At 61.8% G+C, this 25,570-nt stretch overlaps 1 protein-coding gene across 1 annotated transcript; it reads right to left on the bottom strand.

The window, feature by feature from the left end:
• Positions 1 to 1,565: 1,565 nt before the first annotated feature.
• SLC25A23 (solute carrier family 25 member 23) lies at positions 1,566 to 25,570 on the bottom strand. The gene is made up of 10 exons (XM_027820710.3): positions 25,108 to 25,570; positions 20,222 to 20,348; positions 13,176 to 13,263; positions 12,343 to 12,454; positions 9,486 to 9,644; positions 8,848 to 9,000; positions 8,365 to 8,472; positions 7,156 to 7,323; positions 6,463 to 6,613; positions 1,566 to 5,594 (listed from the first exon to the last, which is right to left on the bottom strand). Exons 1-10 carry the CDS (start codon positions 25,300 to 25,302, stop codon positions 5,410 to 5,412), a joined length of 1,446 nt encoding a protein of 481 aa, XP_027676511.1. The 5' UTR covers positions 25,303 to 25,570; the 3' UTR covers positions 1,566 to 5,409.

Genomic DNA, 25,570 nt, shown 5'->3' with positions numbered 1-25,570 from the left:
TCAGGGTAAGGGCTTTGCTGTGAGCCAGCCGTGGTGGCTTCGGTGGCCACTTGGCGTCACAGCAGGGCCCAAGATGCCATGGGGGAGGGTTGCCCCGTTGCATAGATCCAGCGGGGTGCCCCCTGCTGGTCACCCACAGGATTGCTGGGAAGGGATGCTAAACTTGCTGGTGGAGTTGTGGCACCGTGTCCCCTGCTAGTTGAACTCTCTCCGGCCTCTTCCCGACCCTTGAGTCTCCAGAGACATGTGCGTAAGGGGGATGTCTGACCTTGGGGGGGGGTCACACCCTCCCCCCGGGGTCTGCTTTGCACCAATAGATACACCAGTGCCACCTTCACCAGGGTGATGGGGGGTGTCACTCTGGCACAGGGGAGCCGCCATGGTGGGCTGGGCAGCAGGCTCACTGGGGCTCGGGGTGCTTGGCGTGCCAAGGGTGAGGATTTGAGTGCCCACGCTGGGTCACAGACCCCGTTCAACCAATAGAGATTCCCCCCTCTCGAAGCCATAGGGGTTTGTGCTGTCAGACCCGAGTTGTAGCCTGGTTGTTGTGGTGAAGTGATGACCTGGACCACTGTGTGTCATAGTCCCTACAGAGCTAACAGCTGAGGGAGAGTCCCTGATAGCTTGAGCAATAAGGGCCTGTGCTTTAGGAGGGTGATGGTCTGGATTCCAGCCATGCTGCTGCACAGCTCTAGTTACCAAGCGATTTGCCCCAGTGCTGCAGGGGAACTGCTCAGCCTTCACCTTGAGCCCATGTGACGGAGAGGCGGGCGCTGACCACTTGCCCACAGGCCCTGGGTCCTACAGGCCCCGGAGCTCCAGGCTGGCCCTTATGTGGCACCCCATCCTGGTAGTGCCTCAGAATGAACCTACCCCAAGACAGCTCAGGGTTAGTCTTCACTATTTTGCAGACTGGGGGAAACTGAGGCACGGAGAGATTAAAGCAATGCAACCCAAGGCGTCTGTGGCAGAGGCAGGAATTGAACCCTCATCGCGCATCCTTCTAAGTCTTAGACAGGAGCATGGATGATCAAGGTGGGCGTTACCCTGGTCAAATCTTTGTGCCCTATAGGCTTCAGCATGATCTTGAGGGCGAGTGCAAGCAGGGGTGGGGATCTCTAGTTCCTGTGGTTATCTGAACTCTGCTACCTGTGACACGGAGTATAGACCCCCAGAGAGACAGCCCCTGCATGGAAGAGCTACCCAGCTAAACAAGCTGGGCCAAAGGAGGGGTTGCTCTGAGGAAACTGAGGCCCAGATGACCTGACTAGTTCAAGGGCTGGTAGGGGAATCTGGGGGCAGAGCCGGGAGTCACACCTAGGCCTCTGAGGCTACTGGAGCGGGTTGTTCCATGGCCATGTGGCTGCAATGCTCTGTCCTCCTAGCCATGGCAGCTGGGAGAGGCCCACCCACTCGGGTGCCCTGGTGGCTGTGGCTCATGCATCTGGCCGAGGGGGTGGCGCCTGCCCTGTGTGGGAGCCTGGCTGATGTGGTGCACGGAGCTATCCCAGCCCCTCATTCCCATTAAAATCCCCCCAGCTCCCTCCAGCCACAGAACAAGGAGGAAAGTTTAGAAAACTTTATTAGCTCTTTTTTCCCTTTGAAGTGGCAGCCCCCCGGGCGCAGAGTCGGGCCTACCAGCCAGCCCTGCAGCCAGCACATCGGCAGGCGGGCGCGGGGCAGCGCCAGGCCCCGCTGAGATGGGGCGAGTGTCGTGCTCTTCCCACCGGTTACTGGCCACCACGCAAGGCACCACGGAGCAAAGGTGCTGGCTCCGGATGGGGTCAGGCGTCCTCAGCTCCAAGGGGAAATGCTAGGATGGCGAAACTCAAACTCTGCCCCGCCCCAGGTGCTCACAGCGCCTCCTACGGGAGAGGGACCAATTGCCCCTTGGGAAGCCTGTTTGCACCACACTGGGGGAGGGCTGTTATTCTTCTGCCCCACACTGGGAGGGGCTGTTTCTGGCCCCCTCCAAGAACCTGCCTCTGCCCCCTACTATCTCCTTAACCCTTTGTGCCTCTCATCACGCGAACCTCGAGCGGGGAAGGGGGGAATTAAATAAGATTAAAGCAATAATAATAAGCTTCAAACAGTGCCAGGAGTTTGCAGTGTCTCGCTCCCCCTCCCCACCCCAAATGGGCTCCTTCCCCACCCATGTCACAACTTCCCCAGTCCTCAACTGCTCAGCACCTGCTCTTACGTTCTGGGAGCAGGCCCCTCCCCACAGCCTGCCCATACACAGCCCCACACTCTCAGAGGAAGGAGGGGGACTCCTTCCTGACGCCCAGCCCCCCAGTCGCTGCACCCCCCCAGGCTCTGCAAATATTGCTTGGGAGTGCCCCAGGCGAACAGTCTCTCTGTTGCTCTCTAGTGGTCAGATTTTGTATGGCGGCTCAGGAGTCAGCTACTGCGAGTGAGCAAAACAGTCCTTTGGCTTAATTAGCAGAGGGGCTTGCATCAGTCCCAGGTTTGGTCCCAGCCAATGACCCAGCTCGGGGGGATGGTGAAGGGGGGGGGTGTTCCACCCAGACTTCTGCTCTGGTTTTACTGGGGGAGCTCACCCCACTGATGCCCCCCCTTCAAACACAAATCAATCCCACACTCCGCTCAGTCCTGGCTGCCAGAAGCAGAGACTGGACAACCGGCAGTGCTCAATTTGTGCCAGGGCTCGGCTGTTCAGAGCCCCGGCCCCCCTGGGCTCGGCCGTTCAGAGCCCCGGCCCCCCTGGGCTTGCTGCGTCAGTTATGAAAGTAAAAACAAAATTTTTGCTTGAGCGCGGGCACCTCTTTCATTGCAAATTAAGCACTGAGGCCAGGAGCTGGATCACTCGCTAATCACTCGGTTCTGTTCGTTCCCTCTGAAGCACCTGGCACTGGCCACTGTCAGAAGACAGGACACCGGGGTAGATGGGCCATAGGGCTGACCCGGTATGGCCGCTCTTATGGTCTTCTCTAGGGGCCCCCTTCCACCAGGGAGTCTAGGACACCCTCGCAGGACTAAAGGGCTCTGTCACTCCCGCGCCCCCCCCCCCCCCCCCCCCCAGGGCCTTGGCTCAGAGCTGGCGTCAGCAGGACGGGAGAGGGGCAGGCCGGCCAAGGACTGATGCGGAAAAATGTCTGCGTCCAAGGTCTGGGGGGGAGGGATCTGCTAGAGGGTCGAGATGGTGACTGCTGGATCCAAGCGGATCCCAGCGGAGCCATTGCAAAGAAACGGCCGGGGAGCCCGCAGGCGGGCGCTCTACCGAAAACCCCGATGCAAAATCATAACACAAGAATATTCTGTCTGTGGGATCCACCCTCCCTGGTGTGGGGGACAGGGGGTGCAATCCCCTGTCTCGGTACCTGAGGGGTGGGGCCTCCACATGGGCCACAGAAAACCAGGCAGAGTCCGTAATGGGCCAGAGTTAAAACCCTCCCTGTGCAAAAGAGGCCGACGCTTTCCGTGCTGTGTGCCCCGGGGCTCCCCCTAGGGGAGCTGAAGAGAGGGGCGGGGGTGCTGCCCCCTAGTGGATGGAATTTCACATGTGCTCAAGTATGTATACGTGGGGGCAGTGCGCATGCAGCTGGGTGAAGCTGCCCCCTGCAGGTTAGAATGGCACCTCTGCCCAAGGTTGGGGGAGGGGAGAGCAGCGTGTGTGTGTGTGTGTGTGTGTGTGTGTGTGTGTAAAACGCTGCCCCCTGCTGGACGGCCTGTCACTCCTACGTGCTGCGAGTGGCAGGGGACTCACTGGGGTTGAAGAATGCTGCCCTCTGCTGGACGGGATATGTCAGAGCGGCTCGTGTGCGTTTGTGTGGAGAGAGGGGTGGGTGTAGGAGGGCAGCTGTGTGCATGCCATGCTGCCCCCTGCTGGATAGGATATGTCACAGCGGCTGGTCTGCACATGCCCAGCACTGCCCCTTTCTTGGGTGGAATTTCACCCCCATCTGCCCTGGCAACATTGCCCTGGGGTAACCCACGGGCTGGGCTTGGCTACACTGGGGCCACAAGCCCTCACTGCATCTCACCCCACCCTGGCCAGGGGACGTTGTGTGGCTCACTCTGCGTCCCGCCTCGCAGTGGGGCCGTGCCCACACCACTCGGCTTTTAGCCTGTCCATTGTGCCAGGGCCGCGCCCTGCCTCAACCACTGCCCCGTGGCGCCAGGTGCCAGGAGGCCAGTGGGTCTCCCCTGGTGCGCAGAGGGAGATCTGCTTGGTGTGTGGAGGGGAGACCTCTGAGGCTGCCGGGCTTCCCCCAGGTAGGGGAAGAGGCTACCAGTGCCAGGTCTCCCCTGCCTAGGCGGGGGCAGAGAGAGACAATGGGTGGCCATGGAGGAAGAGCTGGAGCTAGCCCTGCTTTCAAGGTAGCCCCCCAGGCAAGTCACATGTGGCCTCCCCCTTTTGCAAGGTCCATGCACATGCACGTGTGTTTTAGGCTGCAGCCCCTTGGGGGATCCGGTGCAGTGCCTGGGCTGGGGGGAGTTGCAGGGGGGTCCAGCTGGGCTCTGGTAACGCTACTTGGGGGGTGACCCTCTCTACAGGAGGGGACCCCCCGTGGGATCCAGTGGGATCACTATGTCGGTGAGTCCTTCTAGAAGGATTCCCCCAGAGTCCTGTATCATTGGGTGGGGGAGTGGCTAGTGGAGGACTCTCCATTGGGATCCAGTGTTGGTGCTGATTGGAGGGATTCTCCCGTGGGATCCAGTGTCAGTACTGAGTCAGGGGATGCTGATTGGAGGAGTCTCCCCTGGAATCCAGTGTCAGTGCTGATTGGAGGAGTCTCCCCTGGAATCCAGTGTCAGTGCTGATTGGAAGAGTCTCTCTCCCCTGGGATCCCCTGACCGTGCTGTCTCAGCGAGTGCTTGGGGGGCAGGAGGGGGGCAGCAAAGCCCCCAGTGCAGGAAACATGCCATGCCCCAGGCCGTAGCATGCAGGGAATGGGGTTGTGCATGTGTCATGTGCTTCCAGGAGCAATACCCCCTTAAGCAGAGCTGGGGGCTGGAGTTGGGGGGGGGAGCTTGTCAAGTCTCAAACTAAAATTAGCCAAAACCTGAGCCTTGTATTAATCCCCTCCCCACCGCCCCCAATGCCCCGGGTCTGCTCCTAGCCCCCACATCCCCTGGCAAAGGGTGCCCCCAGCAGCCATGCTCTGAGTGGCAGAGATGGGGCGAGGGGTTCCGGGCACGCTCAGAGGCAACGCCCCCGGGTTGCTCCTGGATTTGGTCCTCTGGACCGGCTCAGCCCCGCTGCATCGGAGGAGGGGTGTGTGTGGGAGCGGGATGTAGCTGAGAGCTCTCAGCGTCCCTCTTAACGCTCCTGGATCCGGAGCCCCCACCGGCCCTGATCCTGCTCCGTCAGCCTCCAAAGTGCAGCGAGGGGGCAGGGGGCAAGCCATGGGGCAGGGGCATCCGTGCCCCGCCAGGCCGGCGGGTTCATCTGGACGTCACGCCCAGCACCTGCTTCATGTTCTCGTAGACCACATAGCTGATGCTGACGGCCGGGATCACTTTCATGAAGTTGGGGGCGATGCCCCGGTACAGGCCCAGCACCCCCTCCCGCGACAGGATGTGCTTGAAGAGGCCCAGCATGGTGGGCTGCGGGGCGCCCTCGATGGAGGCTGGAGGGAGAAGGGGTCCCGGTCACTTCCTGCCACTCACTGTCACCCCCACCAGCACGGCCTGAGGCTCAGTTACACTCAGGCTATGGGAGAATGGGGGGGGGCGGATCTCAAAAATCTCCCTGTGCAGGGGACTTTTCCCCCCAGCTTTTAGGGGGCTTTGCCCCAGCCCTGCTCCCAGGCCCCCATGCAGCAGGTGGCTTGGGAGCATTGCCAGAGCATGCCGTGCTACTGCTATTCTCTGCTCCCCAGGGCCCACGGGGCGAAGCATGAGTTAGAGCAGCCCCAAGGCTGCTCTTGTTGACACAGGGAGCCAGGCAGAGGGCCCCAGCAGCTGGGTACGCAGCAATATGCCCCAGGGATGGCTTGCCCAGCATGGAAGTGCAGCTGCCTCTGGGGTGAGGCACAACAGCTGGGCACAGCAACGCTGCACAGGGACGGCTCGTTCTGGCGCTGCAGCTGACCTGCACTGAACTCGCACTCGCTCCTTGCCCCACGGATCTGCCCCCGAGCGCTGGTCCAGGGGAAGTGCTGTGGGGAGGGGCGGGGAGGGCTGAGCACGGGAAGACCCCGTCTCTCCACTAGTCAAGGCCCCAGACTGGGAAGCAGGGAGCCCAGAACAGTGGCTGCTGCTGGTCCCCCAACCACCCTGGCTGCCTGGTCTGCTGGCCCATGGGGATTGGACCACTGGTTCTCCTAGCCCATAATGCACCTGGGTCAGCTGCGCAGCTCACGGGTCCTGCCCTGGGATGCAGAAATCTCCTCTGCTTTCGGAGTCCTTAGGTCACGCCCATCCCCGGGGTTTCTGGGCCACTGCCCCAGCCCCCCCAAGGGCATCCCTCACTCAGTGCCTGTCCCCCGATCTCACCTTGGGCTTGCATCCGGGTCCTCACCAAGGCCAGGGGGTAGCTGGCTATCTGCCCGCAGGTGCTGGACATCGTCCCGCAGGCCAGGAGCACCAGGATGCCGGGGTCCGCTGTGTTCTTGCTGTACTTCTGAAGCCACATGTTCTTCAGCGTCTACAGGAGGGAGGAGAGGAGACCTGATGGATGCCGGGAGGGGCTACAGCAGAGGGATGGGAGTTGCAAGGGATGGGGGGCTGCAGTGGGATTGGCAGTGAGGACTCCTGGGTTCCTCTGCTGGCTCTGGGAAGGGAATGGGGTCTAGTGGTTAGAACATGGGAGGGCTGGGAGTCAGGACTCCTGGGTTCCACCCCCAGCTCTGGGAGGGGAGTGAGGTCTAGTGGTTAGAGCACGGGAGGGCTGGGAGTCAGGACTTCTGGGTTCCACCCCCAGCTCTGGGAGGGGAATGGAGTCTAGTGATTACAGCAGGGGGGGCTGGGAGTCAGGACTCCCGGGTTCCACGACCAGCTCTGGGAGGGGAGTGGGGTCTAGTGGTTAGAGCAGGAGTGGGGCCTGGAAGTCAGGACTCCAGCGTGTGACAGATACGCCCACGCTAAGCTCTCAGACCCTGACACCCAACGGTGGGGGAGGAGCCTATTGGCAAACAGACTCCACCCCCTCCACCTCATTTGCAGGCCTGTGGCCCCGCGGGCCCTGACCTCGTAGATAGCCAGGTCGATGCCAGCGTAGGGGATGATGCCTAGCACATTGGGCAGGTAGCCCTTGTAAAAGGCCCGGATTCCCTCCTTCTGCAGGATCTTCTTAGCACAGTCGGCCATCCCCGAGTATTGACCCGTCTTCCGCAGGGTCAGCCGGGTCTTCAGCACCTGGGGGACCGGATTCATTCAGGATAGCGAAAACGGCAAGGGGCCCTTGCCCGCCACTCAAATGCAGCTGCCTCTGGGGTGGGGCACAGCCACGGGCTAGCCGCATAGCAATGGCTCAGCCGGTACTGAAATGTAGCTACCTCTGGGGTGGGGCAGGAAACCTGTTTGACAGAGTAGCTTAGGACTGGAATAAGGAATCACCGGAAGGACTGAGGGAGGGAGAACGGCATTTCTCGAGCTGGATCTGGCCTGGGCACTGGTGCTAATGTCCCGATAGCCATTCCTATAAGGAGCTTCAAGGGCTCTCTAACCATCATGGGCGTGCAAGCCTGAGATCGTACAGCTCATGTGAAAGGCACTTTCCCCCGGGGCCTCATGCTGGGCATTGGGGCCAGCACCGATTGCAAGGGGAGAGCTCCCCCTCGTGAGCCCCTCCCCAACCCTGCAGCACAGCACCCCCTACTGCCGCACTGACTGTGAGGAGAGAGCGCCCCCTACGGAGCGTCCTCCCACAGCACAGCACCGCCTAGTGCCACAGCTGGATCAGCTCTGGCTCTGGGCACCTGCTCCCCCGGAGTACAGCACTCTCCAGTGCCTAGTCCGAGAGAGAGCGCCCCCTACCGAGTCCCTCACAGCCAGCGGACGCCCCCCTCCTGGATCATGCCTTGCAGCCCCCCCAAACGCGAGTCTGTACTTATCCCGTTACCGCAGTCTCTGGCCTTTCCCATTCTTCAGGGTCTTCAGGCAGGGTGCTGCTCACGCTGCTATTACCCCATTGTACAGCTAGGGAAACTGAGGCAGGGAGGCTGGGGGACGTGCCCAAGGTCACACGGCCAGTCAGTAGCAGAGCTGGGACCTGAATTCGGGTCTCTTGAATGGCAGGCCCGGGCCTTAACCATTCCTCTGATAACACCCCAAAGTCCCTGCTTTCATACAGGACAGGGGAGCTTTCAAGGAGGCCAGGCTGTAGCTACCGCACTGGATGCAAACCCTGGACTGGTGCCCCCTAGAGGTGGCTCGGCGTCCACGGAGGGGCCTTACCTCCATGGGATAGATGATTGTCTGAGCAGTGGCACCGGCCAGCGAGCCGGCTACAAATCTTTCTTGCACCCGCAGCGTCTCCTGCTGCCCACGAATCGCCCGCTTGATCTGGGATGAGAAACAGCAGATCAATCGCCTGTGCCCCGAAGGCATTTTCCAGTTTGTGATCCACACCCCACCTTTTAGTGGGCAAAGGCAGGTGCTGGGTCGTACCATGGGGTCCCAGGCTGTAGTCCCACGGGAAAGATATTCTGGGGGTGGGGGGAAGTTGTCTGCATTTGGATGAGCTTGGAGACCATGAGCCAGGATTCCTGGGTTCTGTCCCCAGCTCTGGGAGGGGAGTGGGGTCTAGTGGGTTAGACTAGGGGGGCTGGGACTCAGGACTCCTGGGTTCTCTCCTTAGCTCGAGGAGGGGAGTGTAGACGCCCTGACATCCCTGTATCTGTACTCCTCCCCGCGGGGCTCCAGGCCCCCGGCACCCACCTGCTCATAGGCCATGAACTTGATGGCTGACTCAGGAGCGATCTTCAGCACATTGATCCCATTGCCACGCCAGAGCGAGCAGACGCCCCCCTCCTGGATCATGCCTTTCAGCCCCCCAAACACGTTCATGTTGTTGGTCTTGGAGGCGTGAACCTGCGCCAGAAGTGCAGCAGCATCAGTGCCCGGGGAGGGTGCCCCGCCTTGGAGGGGCTGGATGCCCAGCCTCGTTAGGAACCCTGGCCTCACGGAATGCGACCACCTCTGGGGTGGGGCACGGCAGCTGGTTAACACCTGCACAGCAATGTTGCACCGAGTCTGCATGTTCAGTGCTGAAATGCAGCCACCTCCAGGGTGAGGCCCCCCGATCGGTCTCACTGCCCATCTCCAAACCCCCTCTCCTTCTGCCATGTCCTTTTGGAGATTGGGTACCCCAGAACTTCACGCAGAATTATGGGGTGCATTTGTGGCACCCACTGGGGGTGGGGCAGCCCCGCTATACCAATGCCCAGCTGCTGCTACATTCCACCCCACGCACATGCCCATGGGCTTCACTGCAGGGTCAGACTATTCAGGTGCATAATGCCCACTTCCCTATAGCCACGGCCCGAGCAATGAGTTGGGAGCCTTTTATTACTTACCTGCATGAAAACTTTAAGCCGGTCCAGCGGGGCGGTTCCGGTTCTGGAGACGGCCCCAGCCATGGCGCCCGCGAGCAGCTGCTTCCACCACATCCCCGTCTTCTTCTCCTTCTCGGAGAATTCGTCAGGGACGGTAAGGCACTCGCCGATGTCCAGGACCTGCCGGGAGAGGCGAGCGGATCAGAACCAGAACCCCAAGGACAGTGCAAAGCCCTGGAAGGAAACCCCCAAAGAACAGCATCCCCTGGCTGTTATCAGCTGACCTCAAAGCGCTTCACAAGGGAAATCAGTAACATTTACCCCCCTTTTACAGGTGGGGAAACTGAGGCACAGAGGGTGCAGGGGGAGGCAGAAGTGATTTGCCCTAGGTCACCCAACAGGCCAGCGATAGAGCCAGGAACGGAACCTGCACCCGGCCCCCTAGTGGGAAATTCTCCCCCTACCCCCAACACGATCTGGGCTGCATCACCTAATCTGACCTCACGCTAGCCCTGCAGCTTGTCCAAGGTTGGGTTTCATTAGCTTGGCCATTCATTATGTCTCACAGCCCCAAGGGAGGCGAGCGAGTGGGGCTCCTCCTGCCAGGACCCCATGGGGCAGCTGGTGGGGCCAGGGTGGCAGGGAAATCCGTGGCCGGACTGCAGCTCCGGCATGAGTTACAGGGGCTTGGCACCTCTGAGCAGCAGGAAATGGGTCCGCCGTGGCCACTGGCTTCCTCCCCCATGCTGCTGGACCCCAAAGCCAGGCACTGACTAGTAGCCTACATGAGGAGCAAGCCTACTCCTCTCTTGGGGGAGCCAGGCTTAGGATTTAAGCCATCTCTATCGCCGCGTGCCAGGCGTCTCCTCCGGGCACCACCCGTTGGGCTCACATGTCGAGGGAGCCCATGAACGCCGAGAGCCATGCAACACCAGGCTTGGAGCCCCTGTAGGATTAAAAATTCAGGTGTGCAAAGCCCCTGAGACAGCCCTGTGGCTGCCTGGAGCCCTAAGAATGCTGCTTCCTATTGACGGAGTCCCGTGCCAAGGAGGATTGCCAAGCGCCTCGCAATGGTAGGGTGTCACCGCCGTTATACAGATGGGGAAACTGAGGCACAGACCTGGCCAGCGTCACACATGGAGACAGTGGCAGAGCTGGGAATAGAACCCTGAATTCTAACCTCTCCCTGCTCTAATCCCCTAGACCCCACTCCCTTCCCAGAGCTGGCGATAGAACCGAGGAGTCCTGGCTCTCAGCCCCCTGCTCTAAACACTAGAGACCACTCCCCTCCCAGAGCTGGGAACCCAGGAGTCCTGGCTCTCAGCCCCCTGCTCTAACCACCAGACACCACTCCCCTCCCAGAGCCAGGGATAGAACCCAGGAGTCCTGGCTCTCAGCCCCCTGCTCTAACCACCAGACACCACTCCCCTCCCAGAGCTGGGGACCCAGGAGTCCTGCCTCCCAGCACGCAGGTGTTGTTTAATGAGTCCAGCTGGCAGGAAGTGGGGATGGACTGAGTTGCGGATGACTAGCCACATGTCCTACCCGTTGGGGATCACCCAGGATAGACTCCAAGCCCTGGGGGCGTCTCTGCTCAGCCTCCCACAGCCTGGCCAGCTCCTGGAGCCTCGGGAGCCCCCCGAGAGCGGCCCTGTGGAGCATGGTGGGGCACGCTCCAGCCGGATCCCCTGCAGCTGATGAAGGTTCCTCCATGGCAGGGCGAGCGGAGGAAGGTGAGAGTGGGTGTGGAGGGCAGGGCAGGCAATAAAGCCTCCTAGAAATCCCTCTAATGAGATTAGGGGGCTCTGCGGTGGAGGAGGGACTTGGACAGAGCTTTGCCCTCTAGCTCATCCTGCCGTTTGCCTTTATGGGGAGGGGGAAACTGAGGCACAGGGAGGGGCAGGGACTTGCCCAAGGTCAAGAAGAAAGCTCAGGAGTCCTGACTTCCAGCCCCCCCACTATAACCGCTGGACTCCACTCCTCAGCTCCCAAAGCCAAGGAATAGAACCCAGGAGTCCTGACTCCCAGCCCCCCCGCTGTAACCACTGGACTCCACTCCTCTCCTGAAGCTGGAGACAGAACCGAGGACTCCTGAGTCCCAGCCTTCAGCGTCAACGCTGGAGCTATCCACTCCCCTCCACCGCCCGTAAATCAGGGTTAAATATATCGCAGCCTAGCTGATTGCCAGCTGAGATTAGCCCAGGAAGAGAAACAGCCCTTCCAACTCCCGGCACTGGCCTCCTCCCAGCTGCCCTGGCCTCCGGGCACCTGCTAAGAAGGGGGCTGTTGCCCCCTTGGATCAGGGATGGGACAAAGGGACGGGTTAGGTCACGGCTCCCTGGGGGAGAAGGTGGGGGCAGGGGGGGCTGCTCAGTCTGAGTCATTGAGCTCTTCGGCGGACTGGGATGCGTTGGGCTGGTCCCCTCTGCCGCCGCTCAGCACCTTGGTGGCAGGAATAGAACCCAGGAGTCCTGACTGCCACCGGCCCCTCCACCCCACCTTGCCCTAACTCACTAGACCCCAGTTCCCTCCCAGAGCTGGGGAGAGAACCCAGGAGTCCTGCTCCTAGCCCCCTGCTGTAACCACTAGACTCTCCTCCCAGAGCCAGGAATAAAACCCAGCAGTCTGGATTCCTAGCCCCTCTCCTGTCCCTCCAACGGCTGGTCCTATTCCAGCCCAGCCAGGCACCCTCAGGTTGGGGACACGAGCCGGTGGGTCTCGGCCTAGTTCCCGGTGGAGATACGAACCGGCGCATTGATGGAGCGCATTGGCTGGGCAGTGAGGGGTACCTGGGGGTCTCCAGGGACCGGCCGGGAGCTCCCAGCTGGGAAGCAGAGTCTGGGCTCCCGGCCGAGGACCGGCCCTAGCCCCACCTCACCATGGAGTGCTTCCAGTAGTGGACGACCTCCTCCATGTTCTCCAGCGGGTTGAGGATGAAGTGGTCTCTCCACTCGTGCCAGTCGATGGTCATGGTGCCGTCTTTGTCCATGCTGCCAAGCAGACAACAGCTGTGCCCAAGGTGAGGGTCGGTTCACATGCCCTGTCCCTCGTCCCCCGCCCCCCTCGCTGGCCTGTACCAGCCCCCACCAGCCCAGGGACACAGGTGGCTGTGCAGATGCTCAGCCACCGAGACCCCCACCGAGTGGGGGGCGGGGGAAGCAGGTTTTATTATCCCCAAGTCACAGGCAGGGGCAGCTGAAGTACAGAACTACTCCCCCCTGTGAATCAATGGCAGAGCTGGGAATAGAACCCAGGAGTCTGGGAACCCAGCTCCCTGCTCTATCCACTAGACCCCACTCCCCTCCTAGAGCTGAGAGTAGAAGCCAGGAGTCCTGGCACCCTGCGCCCCCCTACTCTACCCACTGAACCCTGCTCACCTCCCAGAGCTGGGGAGAGAACCCAGGAGTCCGGGAACCCAGCCCCCATACTCTACCCACTGAACCCTGCTCACCTCCCAGAGCTGGGGAGAGAACCCAGGAGTCCGGGAACCCAGCCCCCTGCTCTACCCACTAAACCCTGCTCACCTCCCAGAGCTGGGGAGTCCTGGCTCCCAGCTGCCCCCCTGCTCTACCCCACTAGACTGCAGCAGTAACCAATGCAGCTTGTTTGGCAGAGCTGAGGCTGATCTCACTGGAGTTGCGAGCAGACAGCGGGGCAGGGTTTGGGGGCGTACAGCCGGGTGGGGGGGGAATTGGGGGCCCCTGGTCTCACCTTTGAAGGATTTTCTCTGCCTGCTGCAGAGAGATGTAGACTCCGAGGCTGTGGAATGTCTGCTGGATCTCAGACACGTCGATGTGGCCTGGGGCACAAGCACAGGGACCATGCAGGTCAGCAGGGACAGTGGGGCGAGGGGTGGATTCAGGTGGGGCTGGGAGGGGGGTCCTACTGGGCTATAGAGCTGCACACAGGGGGCATCAACAGAATAGCAGGTGGGGGGGCCGACAAGGTGCGGGGAGCTGTTTCTACATCCCATCACCCCAACGCTGCATGCCCAGGGAGATCAGCGAGCAGAGCTGGGGCCAGGATGGCTGAGGGGGGCGGGATGGGTTTGGGGGTGCATGCCGTAATAGCGAGTGGGGAGAGGAATCTGCCTACCCAACACTTAGGTTCCCGCAACGAGCTCCCCAGAAGGGGGTGCTGGCGTCCCACCTGGAAGAGAGGGGTGGGGTGGGGGGACAGCTGGGAAGGGGCCAATCCAGGCTGCAGCCAGTGAACTTGCGAGGGGCTGGGAGCTCCTAAAAGCGCCAGGTCTGCCCAGAGGGGGAGGAACGGGGCTGGGGGCACTCACCCAGCCCTGCCTCAGCCCCCAGAGCCCCAGCCCCAGTCTGCCCTGGGCTCAGCAGCTGGCGTCTTTAGGGGGTCCCGAGCGGGTGGGAGCGCCAATGGGGGCAGGGAGGGAGGGTCAGCTGGGCTCCCGGTGTGAGGTCTGGATCTGCGGGCGGGCGCGTGGGGCCGTGCATGCATGTGGGCATGGGCGTGTGCGGGACCAAGGCGTGTGAACACGCTGGTGTCTCTGGCCCTGCACGGTGAGACATCTGAGCAGACCCCCGTGTTTGTGCAAGCGTGTGCCCCCTCTCTCCACGTGCACCTCCAGCTGCGTCCTGCCCGGCGGGCCCCACTCTGTGCGGGGCGGAAGAGAGATCCAAGGTGGACGGTGAGCCCAGAGGGGAGGCCAAAGAGGGAATGGGACTGAGGGGAGGGCAAATCAAAGTAAATCCTATCTGGAAGAAAGAGTGAGAGAAAAAGAAAATGAAAGAGTGCAGGGGGAGTGGGGGGATGGAGAATCACTGAGAAAACACCTTCCCTAGGGAAAGACGGAGGAGGGGTACGGGAAAACGGAGGAAGAGAAGGAAAAAGGGAACAGAGGGGAAAGTGGAGAGAAATGTATTTATCTGGGTGCAGCTCTTCACTGGCCACCCTGGTGCAGAGATTAAAGCCACCCTGATCGATCGGCTGGTGCCTCCCCAAGCCGCCCACGTGGGCAACCACCTGCTGCTGTCCCAGCTGAGCACAGCCCAGGGCCCAGCACTTGCAGCTGCCAGCGCTGCCAACGCGGTGCTCTGCCAGAAGAGGCAGAGGGGCAGCCGATAGGTCTCGCATGTTTACACGCACTCCCCCCCACTCCAGTGCTAACAGGAGCCAGCCACCCTGTGCACATGCTCGGCGGGGCCCAGGGAGGCTTCGGTTCAGGGCCCCTCACCCCCACCTGGGCAGGGATCCCCAAGATCAAACAGCCGCAGGCCTCCGTGAGCCACCTCCACGTGCTGGCCAGGAGGGGCCTCCTACATAAGGGGCTCAGTTCAGTTCGGAGAACTAAGGTCCTTAGCATTAATCCCCAGCTGATTTCCTTGCCAGGCCCTTAGCTAGAGGCTGGGGACGTGGCCTCTCAGCCGCTGAGTCCAGCCGGCGGCATGGAGCCCAGCGTGGGAAGGGCTGAGATCCCAGGGGCATGGAGCAGCCGGCGCAGAGCGCAGGAAGGGGACGGTGCAGGATCCGGCCCTAGGAAGTTCTCGGTCTGCGTGGCATGGGGCACAGAGAGAGGGCTCGGAGCTGTCTGCTTTGCCGTGGTATCGTCCACCCACCCTCTGTCGGCCCCATCCCCCATCCTGTGCCAGCCCCATCCTTCCATCTACCCACCCTCTGCCACTCCCATCCCAAGATCATTCATCCATCCACTACTAGCCCAGTAACCCCTGAACCAGACAGATGAGAGCTAACCTATCCCCATCCATCCCGCACCCCCCTACATAGGCGGGAAGGGTGGCCCAGGGGTTAGAGCACTAGCCTGGGACCTGGCAGAGCTGAGTTCAATTCACTGCTCTGCTACAGACTCCTGTGGTGCTGTGTGCCTCAGTTTCCCCCATCAGGACGATGGGGCTTGTGAGGCGCGCAGACGCCATGGTAACAAGACCGATAATTAGTACCTACGCGAGACCTCGGTCTCTCATCAATTCTAATATCCCTGTTCCCATAGTCGCTAAACGTGAGAGAAAATCTTAAAGCAACTTTCAACTTCAAGTGCTTCCGCACATGGGAGACGCAGGGATCGCTTCCAGCCGGCTCTGGCAACGCGGCCACCTCTGGGGTGGGACGTGGCGGCCGCCTGCCAGCACACGGCAGCGCTGCACTGCAGCCCAGGGCGGGATGCGGAGGATAATCCTGAGCCAAGAAGAAACTGCAAGGGGGAGCTGAGGTCAGTGGAATTTAATCAGGGAATGGGGCCAATAATATCCATGTCACTCGCAAAAGTGATACAGAATCTGCAGTCGCTGCCCAGACCTTAGCTGTAACAGAGCACCTCCTCCTGGGGCTTTGGGGCCAGCCTCCACTGGGAGGGGAGAGCTGCCCCCACCCTGCAGCACAGCGCCCCCTAGGACCACGCTGGGGTTCGCACTTGAGGGCCAGGGGAGAGCGCCCCCTAGCGAAGACCCCACCCTGCAGCACAGCGCCCCCTAGGGCCACGCTGGGGTTAGCATTGAGTGCCAGGGGAGAGCGCCCCCTAGCGAAGCCCCACCCTGCAGCACAGCGCCCCCTAGTGCCACGCTGGGGTTAGCATTGAGTGCCAGGGGAGAGCGCCCCCTACCCAACCCCCACCCTGCAGCACAGCGCCCCCTAGGGCCACGCTGGGGTTCGCACTGAGGGCCGGGGAGAGCGCCCCCTAGCGAAGCCCCACCCTGCAGCACAGCGCCCCCTAGGGCCACGCTGGGGTTAGCATTGAGTGCCAGGGGAGAGCGCCCCCTACCCAACCCCCACCCTGCAGCACAGCGCCCCCAGTGCCACGCTGGGGTTAGCATTGAGTGCCAGGGGAGAGCGCCCCATAGCGAAGCCCCACCCTGCAGCACAGCGCCCCCTAGGGCCACGCTGGGGTTCGCATTGAGTGCCAGGGGAGAGCGCCCCCTAGCGAAGCCCCACCCTGCAGCACAGCGCCCCCTAGTGCCACGCTGGGGTTTGCACTGAGTGCCGGGGAGAGCGCCCCCTAGCGAAGCCCCACCCTGCAGCACAGCGCCCCCTAGTGCCACGCTGGGGTTAGCATTGAGTGCCAGGGGAGAGCGCCCCCTACCAAACCCCCACCCTGCAGCACAGCGCCCCCTAGGGCCACGCTGCGGTTAGCATTGAGTGCCAGGGGACAGCGCCCCCTACCAAACCCCCACCCTGCAGCACAGCGCCCCCTAGGGCCACGCTGGGGTTAGCATTGAGTGCCAGGGGACAGCGCCTCCAGCGAACCCCGACCCTGCAGCACAGCGCCCCCTAGTGCCATGCTGGGACAAGCACTGACTACCGGGGAGAGCGCCCTCCCAAGGGACTGGCTGATTCCTGACCCAGGAGGAAAAGCAGCCCTTAGGGGCGCCCAGCACCACCGCCTGCTACTTGGAGGTCTCCCAGCCAAGCAGTGACCCTGCGTAGCCCTGTCTAGCCCCGGTGGGCACGGCAGGCACTGGCTGGGTGGCCGGGTTACCCCCTGGTAGGTGTCTCTCCGAGCTGACAGCGCCAGCGGAGGGAGAACTGAAAAGCCACCCACCCTCCAGGCTAAAAATTGCTAGGGCGTGACGCCAGCTGTGCCTGCTTCTCATCTCCCCGCTGCCCACACACGGCACGGCATCCCTGCCCCCTCTGCCATCCCGGGCCGGCGCCCACCCCAGGGGACTGATCCGAAGGGCCAGAATGGGGAGCAAGGGCTCCAGCTTCATCCTTGATAGGGGCTGCGGGGAGGGGGCAAACTCCCACCCCCAAGCTCCTGGCTGGGAAGGGGAGGGGTTAAAAAGAGCCAGGTGGGGGTGGGGATCAAGTGGAGTCCTTTAATTCCCTGGCACCAGCCCAGATCCATCCCTGTCTCAGGCTGGAAGCTGCTTCCAATCTAACGACCTGCACCCCCCTCGCCCCCCACCTCGCCATGTGAACCGAGTTGGTTGGGTCTCAGTCCGGCTCCTGACCCCAGGGCCCCATCGAAGGGACCCATGGGCTGGCAGTCCCAGCAAGGAGGCCCTGGACGAGAGGGGGATGAAGAGATCGTGTAAGCCAGGGGCACGATGTGTGTTGTTATGGTAATGCCCAGAAGCCTTCAACTGAGATTGGGGGCCCATGGTGCCGGAAACAGGAGCCCTGGCTCCCAGAGAACCCAGGAGTCCTGGTTCCCAGAGTCGAGAACCTCCCTGCTCTAACCACTAGACCCCACTCCCCTCCCAGAGCCAGGGATAGAAGCCAGGAGTCCTGACTCCCAGCCCCGCCCCCCACTCTAACCACTAGACTTACTGGGACATATTCCCTTCTCACTACCGCCAGTGTAAATGCAGAGTCGCTCCACTGATTTCAAGAGGACTCCGTCGGGTTTACACCCAAAGGTAACCGAGCCCCCCATATTTATATCTCACTCATCATGAGGCCTCAGGCCTTAGACCCAACTGGACTTGACCCTCAACCCTGTCTCTCTAGGGGGGCCAGATCTCATCCATGCCCATCGACGCAGGGCTCCGCACCCATCCCCCAGCACCCCCTGGTTCACCCAGGCGACAGGGAGCTTTGGACACCTGCCACCCCCTGAGCAGCCAGACGCAACAGGAAACCGGTCTGAAACCGAGAGGGGAAGAAGCTCCTAGACAGAGAGACAGACAGACAGAGACCGACCGACCCTCTCCCGAGCTGGGGATAGAACCCAGGAGCCCTGGCTCCCAGCTCCCCCCTGCTCTAACCACTAGACTCCCCCTCCTTTCCCAGGGCAGGGGACGCTCCCATTGGAGACACAATGAGCAAAGATCGGGACGCTGCCGTCAGGGGCTCATCACCTGTTAGCAGGTGAACAGGGACGTGAGCAGCCCCGGGCGGTGCTGAGCCTGGCACCGGGCCCCGTCCCATTCAGGATCGTCCCTTCAAACACAATGGGGCTCCTTGAGGGAGCAACCCAGGGGCCTGGGTGGGGCTCGTGGGAGTCAGATTCGGCTGGTGACGGCCTGAGGGAACCAGGGAAGGAAGCTGGAACGGACCGAGACAGGCCCGATCCTCTGTCCCTCGGGCCCCTCCAGCAGCGCAAAGGGGACCCCGAAGAGTCCCCCCTGCTCAACGGGGGGGGGTCCACCCGGCTGCTGCGGAGCTGGCACATGGATGCCGCTCCCACGCCCCTGGCACGGGTGGCGGATCTGAGCCCCATGCCCAGGGGACAGACGGGGGCAGCGTCAGGGACTGGGTGGGGACATGACTAGGTGGCCCTGGGGCGCATGAGGGGAGTGGGGCCTGGTGGCCCTGAGGAGCGGGGGGGCTGGATTCCTCTGTGCCCTGGCGATTCTCTGCCCCGCAGGGGCCACGGAGAGCAGATGCAAGGAGCCCAAGCCCAGATCCCCAGGCTTCGAGCCATCTTGGCCCCCACCACTGAGCGTAGGGCCTGGAACAACCGGGGCCAGAGAGAGAGAGAGAGAGAAGTGGGGGGGGCGGGGGAAGAGAAGCCGGAGGAAGACCAGAGGAGGGCAGGGCTTGGGGGGAGAAAGAGAGGAAAGAAGAGAGGGGAAAAAGGGAGGGAGGGACTAAAGGGGGAGAGGGAGCGTTGGGGTGGGGGATGGAGGGAGGTACGGAAGTGGGGGAGGGACTGTTGGGGGAGCAGTGGGGAGGGGGATGGGGAAAGGGGAGGGAAGGGCCGTTGGGGGAGCAGTGGAATGGGGGATGGAGGGAGGGAGAAGGGAGGTAGCGGAGGCAATGGGGGAGGGAGGGGAGGTTGGGGCAGCAGTGGGGAGGGCAACGCAGGGAAGGGAGGCGGCGGAGGGCAGGGGGAGGGGAGGCAGGGAAGGGAGGCTGTGGGGGGCAGGGAGGCGGCAGAGGGCAGGGGGAGGGAGGGCAGGGGGAGGGAACGCAGGGAAGGAAGGGGGCAAGGGGAGCGGGGGGGCAGGGGAGGGGAGGCAGGGAAGGCTGTGGGGGGTGGAGGGCAGGGGGAGGGTGACACAGGGAAGGGAGGCGGCAAGGGGAGCGGGGGGCAGGGGGAGGGAACGCAGGGAAGGGAGGCTGTGGGGGGCGGGGGAAGGGACGCAGGGAAGCGAGGTGGCGGAGGGCAGGGGGAGGGAACGCATGGAAGGGAGGCTGTGGGGGGCGGGGGGCAGGGGAGGGCGACGCACGGAAGGGAGGTGGTGGGGGGAGTGGGGGGGCAGGGAGGGGACGCAGGGAAGAGAAGCTGTGGGGGGTGGGGGAGGAAACGCAGGGAAGGGAGGGGGCAGGGGGAGGGAACGCAGGGAAGGGAGGCTGTGGGGGACGGGGGGAAGGGACGCAGGGAAGGGAGGCTGTGGGGGACAGGGGGAAGGGACGCAGGGAAGGGAGGCTGTGGGGGACGGGGGGAAGGGACGCAGGGAAGGGAGGGGACGGGGGGCAGGGGGAGGGAACGCAGGGAAGGGAGGCGGTGGGGGGCGGGGGGCAGGGGAGGGAAAGCAGGGAAGGGAGGCTGTGGGTGGCGGGGGGTGGGGGCAGGGATGCAGGGAAGGGAGGCGGTGGGGGGCAGGGGGAGGGAAAGCAGGGAAGGGAGGCTGTGGGCGGGGGCAGGGATGCAGGGAAGGGAGGCAGTGGGGGGCAGGGGGAGGGAACTCAGAGAAGGGAGGCTGTGGGGGACGGGGGGCAGGGGGAGGGTGACGCAGGGACAGGAGGCGGTTGGGGGTGGGGGAGGGGACGCAGGGAAGGGAGGCGGTGGGGGCAGGGGAGGAGACGCAGGGACAGGAGGCGGTGGGGGGCAGGGGAGGGGACGCAGGGAAGGGAGGTGGCGGGGGGGCGTGGGGGGGGGGGGCGCGTACCATCGTTGTTGCGGTCCAGGCTGTGGAACATGAGCCGTAGCTTGCGCTCTCGCTCCTGCAGGTAACACACGAACTCCTCAAAGTCCAGCTCGCCGTCCTGGTCCGTGTCGCCCTCGCGCAGGATCTCCTGGGGGGACAGCGGGTGTGAGGACAGGCCAGCCCCCCGCACGCCTCGGACCTGCTGTCCGACATCCCACCTTGACTGCTGAGAGCCAGGACTCCTGGGTTCTAAGCCTGGCTCTGGGAGGGGAGTGGGGTCTAGTGGTTAGAGGGGGAAGGGGGCATCCTCTGTGTGTGACACTTGGATTGTGGGAGAAGGTGTGTTTGTGGCAGAACACACACACCGGCGGGGTAGTGGTGGTGAGAGGGTGTGTATCCCCCGAGGAAATATCAGATTGGTTGCATGTGTTACTGTGTGTGAGTGCAGGTAGGCGGGAAGGTGAGTGTGCAAGGTTGTGTGTGAGCTAAGTGTGCAAGGGTGTTCGGACGAGCCTCCATAGAATTGAGAGAGTTTGCAGGGCAGATTCCCATGCGCCGGGATGCCAACTGCAGGGAATTGCCCCCGCCCCCCCATCCCGCTGGGTGGCGTTACCCACGTAGGGAGCACCAGGCAGGGGCAGCAGGGTGGACCGGGGCCCGTGCTGGAAAAGCCAAGGCCGTGTGCTCCTGGGAATGTCTCCCCCTGACAATGACAGAGTTGTTATTGTACCTGAGCTGAGGCCGCCTCTTACACACCTGGCTCCTGGCCAACCCAAATGTTCCCAGCGTCACAGGGGAGGTCTCCACCCCCCCGCAAAACCCAGCTCTACAAAGTGCCAGGATCCCCATTTCCACCAGGGGAAACTGAGGCACAAAGTGGGGAGGGGACTTGGCCAGGAAGAGAACCCAGGAGTCCTGCCTCCCAGACGCCCCTCCTCTAGCCAATGGTCCTGAGACAGTCCGCTGACCCATGCTGCCCCTCGCCCAGGACTCCAGAACTGGGCTTGGTTTGGATCTGGATTCCACCGGGCCTCAAGCACCAGTGTCCGAAGTGGGGTTTGGATAAGAGCCCTCTGTGCTCTCCCCGCACCCCATCAGGACCTTGTGGTGGGGCAGAGGTCTACGGCCCAGGTAACCGGAACCAACAGCCCCACGCTGGCCTCTCTGGCTTTGCCACAAGTCCCTCGTTATTCGGGCCTGGATCGGGCCCACCTATTTTCAGCTTGTTCTGTTTACATTCCACATGCCGGTCCGGCTCGCTTGCACGTCCCAGCCGCTCTGTGAGAGGGGGAGAAGGAGACGGGTGGTGGGCGGAGGCGGACGTGAGGGCACGTTTTGGGCACTTGTTCCGTGAGGCATTTCCAGGCACGTGCAATCAAGACAGGCTGGAAATTAGGTAATCCAGGGCTTGGAGTAAGGGGATGAGGAGTCAGGACTCCTGGGTTCTATTCCCAGCTTTGGGAGGGGAGTAGGAGCTAGTGGTTAGAGCCAGGGGCTGGGAGTCAGGACTCCTGGGTTCTGTCACAAGCCCAGGGAGAGAAGTGGGAAGGATTGGGAGTCAGGACTCCTGGGTTCTATTCCTATCATTGCCACCAACTCCCCGTGTGAGTTTGGCAGAATGCTCTTTGAGCCTTTAGTGAGAGAACTCAGGGTTTGGGGACGGGTGCTAGATTGGGGCACGGGGAATCCAGTAGATCCCCATCCTCTGCGGTTCTGTGATAGTAAAGAGGCCACGAGCAATGGGCTAAAAATAAGGCCGGAGACATGGCCTATTTATACCTCCCCATGTTTGTCTGTATGTTTCATTCGGAACCCCCCCAGCTCCGTTTCCCCTGACACTGGGCTTCCTAAGCAGAGGGGTCCACGGCTACTCCCGCCGAACCGATTGGCTGGAGCCTGGGGGGGCAGAACTGGGGGTGCAGAATGGACTTAGCCGGCCAGAGGGTCAACCCAGGCTGGAAAAGCCCTGCCAAGCCGTGCTCACCACCCCCAGCTGCTGCAGGCTGGGCCTGGCAGATTGTGCCGTCTAGCGGCACAGAAGTGTATGCACAGGGCCACGTGAGCGCACGCGCACTTGGTTATGAACATGCAGACACATTCACGGGGTGCACGCACACAAGACTGCACGGGGGCACGTGAGCATGCACAAGCTTGCACGTGACCATGCACACACTTGCCTGAGGACACATGGGCACACGCATGCATGAGGGCACCACCAGGCAGGGCCATAAAGCACGTGTGCAAGAGGACACAGCGGCACATGCATGTCGAGGCCCACTCATGGAAACGGGCGCACCCCTGCAGAGGGGTGCACATGCAGGCATGCACATATGCACCTGGGCACATGTATGCACAAGGGCACATGTATGCACAGACACGGGCTTGCACATGGAGAAGCAGGCAGACACACCTATGGGGTGCAGCCATGCATGAGGAAGCTCACGCAGGAACAGCTGTGTACACATGGACATTTGCACAGCTGTGTACACATGGACATTTGCACACCCTCCTGTGGTTTGTGGGATAGTAGAATGCCCCCCTCCCCCATGGGTAAAGCTAGGGGGACCCCAAGCAAAGACCAAAATACCCTGAATTACCCAAAATACCCGGTTTTGTTCAATATCTTCATTAATGATCTGGGGGATGGCGTGGATTGCACCCTCAGCAAGTTTGCAGATGACACTAAACTGGGAGGAGTGGTAGATACGCTGGAGGGTAGGGATAGGATACAGAGGGCCCTAGACAAATTAGAGGATTGGGCCAAAAGCAATCAGATGAGGTTCAACAAGGACAAGTGCAGAGTCCTGCACTTAGGACGGAAGAATCCCATGCACCGCTACAGACTAGGGACCGAATGGCTCGGCAGCAGTTCTGCAGAAAAGGACCTAGGGGTGATAGTGGACGAGAAGCTGGATATGAGTCAACAGGGTGCCCTTGTTGCCAAGAAGGCCAATGGCATTTGGGGCTGTATAAGTAGGGGCATGGCCAGCAGATCGAGGGACGTGATCGTTCCCCTCTATTCAGCACTGATGAGGCCTCATCTGGAGTCCTGTGTCTAGTTTTGGGCCCCACACTACAAGAAGGATGTGGAAAAATTGGAAAGAGTCCAGCGGAGGGCAACAAAAATGATTAGGGGACTGGAACACACGATTTATGAGGAGCGGCTGAGGGAACTGGGATTGTTTAGTCTGCGGAAGAGAAGAATGAGGGGGGATTTGATAGCTGCTTTCAACTATCTGAAAGGGGATTCCAAAGAGGATGGATCTAGATTGTTCTCAGTGGTGGCAGATGACAGAACGAGGAGCAATGGTCTCAAGTTCCTGTGGGGGAGGTTTAGGTTGGATATTAGGAAAAACTTTTTCACGAGGAGGGTGGTGAAGCACTGGAATGCGTTACCTAGGAAGGTGGTTGAATCTCCTTCCTTGGAGGTTTTCAAGGTCAGGCTTGACAAAGCCCTGGCTGGGATGATTTAGTTGGGGTTGGTCCTGCTTGGAGCAGGGGGTTGGACTAGACCCTCCTGAGGTCCCTTCCAACCCTGATATTTTACGACTCTATGATTCAGGGAGCACTTTCTGGACAAATGTCTAGCAAGGGGAATGAGAGGCCTCCAGGACTCTTGGGTTCCACACCCACCTCTGGGAGCAGAGGACGACTCCTGGGTGTGCGTGTCCATATACAAGTGGGTGTGGGCTCACCTCCCCCACCATGAAAACACCTGTGCATGTGCGTGTCCCTCATACACGGGAGCCCCGGTTCACATACAACGTGCGTGCGTGCTCACATGCCCCACGTGTGTTTGCGGGCATACAGCTGTGTCGGTGCACGCCATCACACGTGTGGTCACGTGTACGTGTTTGCGCTCGTGTCTGCCACGCAGGCTGAAGTGTGTGTATGCCTCTGTGCGTGTGCCCTCAGTCAATCATTTCCCTGCTTGCGTGCAAGATCTTCCCACTCACTGAGCCCCAGGTGTCCCTCCCCAGAGGCGGGCGCTGTCCCACCAGGGGAGGGGACTCTGATAGCTCCCTCTTCCTTGGAACAGGGCACAAATGGGGTCGAAGTCTTAGGGGCTAGGGGAGAGAGGGTCCCCCCTTTGCACCCCATGACCCCAATGCCCATCCTCTCCTGGATGCATTGACACGGAGAGGTCAAAACAACATCTCCCAGCTGGAAAGCCCAGCCCTTTAGCTGAGCAGTCCCCACTGCTGAGAGATACTGGGGCCCCCTGAACATCAGTGGGACAGAGGAGGCGGGGTTCCTGCTTCGCCCCATCTCAGGAAGGGAGCTGGGAGGAGAGGGGAGTAGCTCCCAATGTCACTGTCCCTCTCCAGCTCTGCCTGTTGCTCCTGCTGCCTGGGCAGAGCATCTGGCTCAGGAGGTACTCAAAATGGGAAGCAGCGGGGTCTAGTGGTTAGAGCAGAAGGGAGCTAGGAGTCAGAACTCCTGGGTTCTATTCTCAGTTTGGAGAGGCGGGGGGGTCTGGTGGGTTAGAGCAATGGGGGCTGGGAGCCAGAACTCCTGGGTTCTATTCTGTTTGGAGGGGGAACAGTCTGGTGGGTGAGAGCAATGGGGGCTGGGAGCCAGAACTCCTGAGTTCTATTATCAGTTTGGGGTGGGGGGCTGTAGCGCTTAGAGCAGGAGGAAGCTGAGAGCCAGAACTCCTGGGTTCTATTCTGTTTGGAGAGGGAGCGTCTGGTGGGTTAGAGCAATGGGGGCAGGAAACCACAACTCCTGGGTTTTATTCCCAGCCCTGCCACTGATTCACTGCATGACCCTGGACATGTCCCTCCCCCCCTTACTCTATGCCTCAGTTTCCCCACTGTACAGTGAAGCTGTGACAGTCCCTGCCAGCCAGAAGGCACCCTCAGCCCCCTGGCTCTCCCAGTGACAGGGGCCCGTCCCGCCCTTACCTGTTCAGCTTGGGAGCTGGCATTCATGCCCATCCGTGCCAGGCCCTCCCGCAGCTCATTGATGTCCACCCGCCCGTCCTTGTTGGTGTCCAGCTGGTCGAAGAGCTCGGCCCAGTGCTTCTGGCGCTCGGGGTCCCGGCTATCCTGGCACAGCGCCCGCCACGGCGCCGGCCCCCCATCCCGGGCACCCCGCATGGCGGCGCCCCCCACTAAGCCCCAGGGCTGGGGGGACCCCGCATGCCAGACCGGCGGGCTGGGCTCCTAGCGACTCCGAGCCCGTCCCCAGGGGCTGGGGCTGGGCTGCACGGCTCGGCGCTGCATGGCCTGGAAGCGCGGGGGCCCCCGGGGCTCCGCTCACGCCCGGGACAGCAGGATCCCTGCCAGGCTCCGGGGAAAGCTGCGCCGCCAGCGCCAGGGCATGGCACAATGCGCTGGTTGCAGTCGCCTCCCACGGAGATTGTTT

Source organism: Chelonia mydas, chromosome 20, assembly GCF_015237465.2.
Source record: "Chelonia mydas isolate rCheMyd1 chromosome 20, rCheMyd1.pri.v2, whole genome shotgun sequence".
In the NCBI taxonomy this organism is placed as follows: Eukaryota; Metazoa; Chordata; order Testudines; family Cheloniidae; genus Chelonia; species Chelonia mydas.
The sequence above is the reverse complement of the archived record's forward strand: the minus strand, read 5'-3'. Positions and strand labels throughout refer to the sequence as shown.